General features: G+C 38.9%; 1 protein-coding gene across 1 annotated transcript in view; it reads left to right on the forward strand.

The window, feature by feature from the left end:
* Positions 1-6,926, forward strand: part of UBAC1 (UBA domain containing 1) — a 38,823-nt gene that overhangs the window by 12,694 nt on the left and 19,203 nt on the right. Inside the window, exon 3 of the mRNA XM_069108380.1 lies at positions 4,185-4,258. Coding sequence (XP_068964481.1) covers positions 4,185-4,258 — 74 coding nt within the window. The remainder of the gene's footprint in view (positions 1-4,184; positions 4,259-6,926) is intronic.

The raw sequence follows: 6,926 nt of genomic DNA on the forward strand, positions 1-6,926 counted from the left end.
AGACCCCTGCAACAACAGCACTGTCCTTCACCAGTGGACAGTATTCATTCTGTCTGCAGGACAGTCTCCAGACCCCTGCAACAACAGCACTGTCCTTCACCAGTGGACAGTATTCACTCTCTGTCTGCAAGACAGTCTCAGGGCTTCTTAGCCAAAAGCCAGGTTCCAGGACTTCTTCAACAACAGGACTGTCTTTCACCAGTGGACAAATCTGGCAAAACAACATCAAAACAGACAGACAAAGTACCAGCAAAACAGCCATGTCTCCTCAGTCCTTGGCAGCTCAGGGGGCAGGTCTCAAAAGTCCAGGGTGATTCAAAGTGGCCCCAGCAATCCTTCTCAGTCTCTCTCTCTCTGCCTCCACGTGGGTGCTGCTTCCAAAAAGTCCTCCTGCCTCTCTCTTGTCCCTCCAAATCTACGTCACCAGCTCCTCCCAGTTCAGGACTCTCTTTTCACATCAACAAGTCCATCCCACAGGTGGGATTAACAAGCTCTGGGTTTTAACACAATCAGTTTGAAAACCAAGCCAATACAGGGGAATGTTTAATTGCCATTACTATCACAGGGGGGGCGTTCATCTTTTCATAATTCAAAATAATCTATTGGTCCTTGAACATCAGACATATTGGACATTGCTGGGTTCATACCAAAAGGCTTTTCAGTTTACTAAGACCTGGTAGGCTGTACTCTAGTCTTTTAGAGCCCAACATCATCTCTATGCCACAATCTTTACTACAAATAGCTACAGCTATATGTGTATGTTTGACAGATAGTTCAAATAAGCCCTTATTAAGCCACTATTATATGTAAGTTGTGTTTGAGATTTAGATAAGACTATCCTCTAGATACATACATACATATGTGTATACATGCATGTATATGCTAACCTTAGGGAGGCAGTATGGAAAGACCACTAGATTTAGAGCCAGAATATCTCGGTTCACATCTCACCTCTACTACTCACTATCTATAAAACCTTGGGTAAGTCACTTAAACTCTCTAGGCCTTAGTTCCCTAATCTGGAAAATGAAGTAATTGTACTAAATTACCTTTAAGGCTTCCTCATGTGTAAGAATGGTTATGATCAACCCATGGAGCACTGGACCTGGAATCAGGAAAACCTGGGTTTAAATCCAGCCTCAGACATTTACTAGCTGTGTGACCTTGGGCAAGTCACTTAACCTCTGTGCCTCAAGTTTTCTCATCTGTTAAACTCTACCTCTGAGGGTTGTTATGAGGATAAAATGAGATATTTGTAAAACAATTTGCAAACCTTAATGTGCTCTATAAATGCTAGCTGTGATGATGATGATGATGATATTTACTTCTTTTATCAAAATTCTGACATGCCTATATCTAACTCTGACCTATCATTCCATCTCTCCCTATGCCTCAGCCCTTCTAACCTTTGTTAACCTTTGTCTTCATTGGGACCTTCAATCCTTCATCCTTCAATAAATTCTCAAGCCATTATGCCTGCTCTGACTTCACTTTCCTCCCTTTTCAGATGTTATAGTTGATCAGTTCATTTCTACACTTGAGTGAATCTCAAGTCTTTTGTTCTATAGCTGCTCAAATCTTGCCAAACCTCAGTTCTTGGATCATTCCCACCATCCACCCCCTAAACAAAGAGCTGGAGGAATTCACACAACCACATTGACCGGGCACATTATAAATTCATGACCAGCTTCAGCTGGTCCTCACTGCATCACAACAATCCTTTTATTCCTTTCTAATTGGTTCCCTATCTCACTCTCCACAGAAGCTATTCCAAACCTCTCCTTATGCCTTCTTCTGCTCTCCCTCCCTTCTCTTCTTTCAACCGAAGACCTCACCTCTCTATTTACTGAGAAAATCGAGGATATTTAATGTGAACTCCCATCTCCTCATCTCGAAACTCCTTGACATCATCCCCCATTTCTGAAAATGAAGTGACTCTTGTCTTTGCCAAGGCCAGCTCCTATACTATCCCATTTTTTCTAAGATTGAAAGCTCAGTCATCACCTTTCTCACATGAATCTTCAACCTCTCCCTATCTAGTGATTTCTTAACTGTCTTCAACATGACCAAGTGTCACCTATTTGTAAAAAACCTTTATTAGAGTTTACCATCCCCTCAAACTATCATCCTACATCTCTTCTCTATTTCTTAACCAAACTCCTAGAAAAAGATGTTTATGTCCACTTCCTCTCCTCTCCTCAGCTTTCTACCATTTGGCTTCCAGCTTCGTCATTCAATTGAAACTGCTCTCTCCAAAGGTATCACTGATCTCCTAATTGCCAGATCTGATGGTCTTTTTTCATCCTTCTACATCTCTCTGCTGTATTTGAAATGGTTGACCATCAGAGGAGAGCCTCTTGAATACTTTCTCCTCTGGAGTTTTGTGATACTACCTCGTCCTGGTTCTCCTCCTACCTGTCTATTCCTCTGTCTCCTTTACTGGTTTGCTATCCATATCACACTTCCTGAGTGTTCCCAAAACTCTGCCCTAGATCCTCTTCTCTTTTTCTCTTTTAATGGCCTCATCCACTCCTAGAGATTAAATTACCATATATTTTGCAGATTATTAAAAGATCTATATATTCATCCCAAACTCTCCTAAGCTTCAACTCCCTATCACAAATTGCCAATTGGACATTTCAAACTGGGTGTTGCAGAGACCTCCCAAACCCAACATGTCTAAAACCAGAACTCATTAAAACCCACCTCTCTTTTAAACTTCCTTATTTTTACTGGTCACCATAATTCTTCCAACCTCCAATTCTCAACAGCAGTGTTCTTGACAACTCACTCTCCCTCACTCCACACATCCAGTCAGTTGCCAAGTCTTGTGTTTTTTACCTTTGTAGCATTTCTCATATCTGACCCCTTCTATCTATTCACACTGCTGCCACTTTAGTTAAGGCTCTCATCATCTCTCCTTGATTATTGCAATGCCCTCCTAATTGGCTTCTCTGCCTCCAGTCTCTCCCTGTTCCAATCCATCCTACACACTACTGCTAAAGTGATTTTCCTTAAGTGCAAATCTGTCATTCCCTTACTCAGTAAATTTCAGTTACTTCCTGTTGTCTCTAGAATAAAAGACAAACTCTTCTGTTAAACTTTTAAAACCCTTCACAACCTGTCTGCATCCCATCTTTCCAGTCTCATGTATATTACTCCCCCTTCTGAACTCTGTGATTCAGGCTGTCACTCTGTTCCTCACACATGACACTATCTCTCGTGTCTGCCTTTATTCTATCTCCCCCTGCCTAAAAGGACTTTTCACTCACTTCCACCTCATAAAATCACACTGTTTTCTGAAGACACAACTCAGATGCTACATGAAATGGTTCCTGATTCCCCCCAGATTTTAGTGCCCTCCCTCCCAAACTACCTTGTGTTTAACTTTTTATTTATTTTGTACGTACTTAATATTTGTATCTGTGGGAAGCTATGTGGTGAAGTGGATAGAGTCCTGATCCTGGAGTCAGGAAGACTCATCTTCCTCAGAATGTGACCTTAGACATTTACTAGCTCTATGATCCTGGGCAAGTCACTTAACCCTGTTTGCCTCAGCTTTCTCATCTGTAAAATGAACTGGAGAAGGAAATGACAAATCACTCTTGTATGTTTGCCAAGGAAGAAGAGTTGGACATGACTGAACAACAAAATATTTGTATGTTTTCCCTATTAGAATTTAAGCTCCTTAAAAGCATATGTTATTTCATTCTTTGTATTTGTATCCCAGGTACCCAGCACAATGTTTGACCCAAAGTAGGCCCTTAATAAAATATACTTATTAATTGGTTCTAACAGTCTTTCAGATAGTTTTCAGAATCAATAAATCCACCAAATTTTTTGCCACTTTGCAAATCCCAACTAGTCTTCCTCACTTTCACCAGTGTCATAGAGATATATCCAGTAGCTTGCAGTGAAACACTGCCTGAATCCTGTTTCATAATTTTTATTAAAACTTTTGTTAACTAACTTCTGCCTGTACTACTTTTCACAGTTTGCATGCAGTTGTGTATGTGAACATAGTGTAATTAGTCTTATATAAATAATAAAGGTTTGTTTCCATAGACTCCTTGGTTTAGAAGAGACCCACAGAGATACCCAGGCTCTTTCACCTATGCAATGCAGCATTTTATTTATATATAATTTAAAAAATAATTTTGTTGACAAATATAATTTTCTTTTAGATGTCTTATTATTGGTAAAAAAACGAGCTCCTCCTCCTCCTCCAAAGATGACTGACGTCTCAGCTGAGGAAAAGGTTAGTTTCAGATAATAAATACTTGCTGATTAATTTCAAATCTTAGAATCTGAAGATGTTTACAGGTTAAGATAAATTCTGTTGTTAATACCATTGCAGAGCAATAATCTGAATGATAAAACTATTTTTGGGTCCCAGATTATCAATAGGGTGTTTTGTTGTTACGGTTACATAACTTTTTCTCTACTCTCTGATCTTGTCAACAAATTGATTTTTTCATCTCTGGACACATAATAGCCATGCTCTGTGATCTGGTTGTGCCTACTGTAAGAAAGGAGAGAGGGGAGGTGATCTCTGTTATCGTTGAGCTCTTCTGAGATGTTTTATGCTGCCAGTAAACTAAAATTATCCATTATGCCCCTCACTCTTCCATATTTCAGGTGTCTTCATCAGCCCTAATGGAAAAGCACAAATCATCTGGAAGAGCTTACCTATAGTGCAACTCCTCTGATTTGTTCCCATATACCAATTTTTAAAATCTAGCACAAAAAAGAACCTGAGTGAGGAAAGTGGTATTTCATGATATTGTCTCTGTCCCCTACTTTGTTTCACTATCTGATTATGGAGTTATCAGACATCAGCTTGCTTTCATCTTAACTTGCAGAATAGAGATGTGATTTTTCTTAGTATGTTTTTTGTACAACCCAATTATCCGGTGATCAGAATTATGGAACTTAGTACAATCATAGGTTTAGAGCTGGAAGGGAGCTTCGAAGTCATCTGGTGCTCCCCCTTCATTTTACAGATGAGGCCCAATAAATTAAGTGATTTAATTAAGGTAGTTTAAGCAGTATGTACATAGTCAGGATTCAACCCAGGTTCTCTCACATCAAATTTAGTGCTCTTTTCACTGCACCTCCTTGTAAAACTGGAATCCGAGGTATTATTATGACTCCAAGCCCAGAAATCTTGCCAACCTCCTTCCCTCTCCTGGAGCACCTATGAAACAATAAACTAAATGCTGGGTTTACTTTGGGTTTGGTTTTACTTTGGGTTTTAGTTTGCTTTCCTTCTGCTGGTAAGACTAAAAGAAAGGATCTGTGACTTCCCTAAAGCCACCCTGAGTGGTAGAGATGGTATTTGAATCCAAGTCCTCTGAAAACAATCTTATCTCCATCTACTTCACCAGTGAGATTTGATCTGTAGTTCATATATTCCTTTATTTTGGTGTCTAATGATAGACTTTCAGTGAAATATAAAGTAAAACTGGATGCAAAAGAAAACCACCCTCCTAAAAAACAACAAAGTACTAGTTCTCCAGGATTAGCTACAAAGCTTCAATTGCATAATAGTAAAATATAGTTTCATATTGCTATTACACCAGAGTCTAGGCATGTGGCCATTCAGGAAGAACTGTCTTAGAAGGTAAAAATCTTTGTTCCCTCATAGTATATTTATGTGTATTCATTTAACTCAGGTCTCTTGAAATTTAAAAAAAAATTAATTTATCCTTCATGGCTTAAGGTTTGTAGAGAAAGCTTTGTAACAGATTAGAGAAAGTGATCATCCCCTAGAGAAGTGTAAGGCCAAACTATTTTAAGACAGAATTGAGAGGGCTATGCTCATGTACTCAATACACTGAAAGAGTTATTTTAAGATGTCAAACTGCTGTACCATCTCCAGTTGGGCCAAATTGTGAGGGAGTGGCTTTGGGCCACTGTGTGACCTCTTATCTTTAATTACACCTGGCCTCCAGCACACACATTGAATCAGCCAGACTGTTGCCTTCCATGTCTCTGAAACATATATAGGCCTTTCCACTCTTTGTTGATGAGAATTACTGAAGGAAAAGTCAGTTCTCAGGTCACGTTTTTGAGCATTGGGCAAGCTGTCTTTCCTGTTACTATGTCTAATATATACCAGGCAAATTTTCTGTTCTGTTACTGTTTATCTGACTTTTGTTTAGCTCTATATTGTTCAAGTTCTGTTTGTTTTTAGCCTTCATCTTTAGCATATAGACTTTAAGGAATCTCATTGAACTGGAAATATATAGGAAGGTAGAATTAAATTAGCTAGCCTTTTCATCATGTGTTCCTTTAGGGATTGTACTAGGATCCACAATCCACAATGTATGTTAAAAAGCCCTAGATCTTCTTTAACTTTTTTGTGTCATGAACCTCTGTGACAGTCTGGACCCATTTTAAGAATAATATGTTTAAGTGAATAAAATAGGATTGCAAAGGAAACCAATTATATTAAAACCTAGATATCAGTTTTTTAAAGTTCAAAGGCCTCAGGTTAAGAATCCCTGACCTAAAGAAAGTTGACCTGCATATTCATTAGCTATTTTGTTTATAACCTTCACAGGAACATGGATAGAAATTGCCCAAGGTGAGTTATGGGTGGGTTGTGAGCTTCATTTATGGAAGAAATTATGAGATCACAAATTCATTGAAGTATGTTTGACATTTTATGGAAGTTGTAAAATTCTATGGCCCACCATAAAGTTGTATTTGTAGAGGGGAAAGGAGTATAAATCCATAAGGTTAAGAGAGGCAGGGTGGTGTAAGAGAAAAAACACTGGAATTGGACCCAAAAAACCTGGTTTTCAGTCCCACTGTACTACTGAATAATTTTGTAACATTAGACAAGTGACATAGACTCTCTGAGCATTATTTTCCTCACCTCGCATACTTGCATTGTACTCCACAGGACTATTACGAGGTGA

This window comes from Petaurus breviceps, unplaced genomic scaffold (assembly GCF_028583685.1).
Source record: "Petaurus breviceps papuanus isolate PSGF00001 unplaced genomic scaffold, PetGlider_PUasm1.0 90383, whole genome shotgun sequence".
Classification (NCBI taxonomy): domain Eukaryota; kingdom Metazoa; phylum Chordata; class Mammalia; order Diprotodontia; family Petauridae; genus Petaurus; species Petaurus breviceps.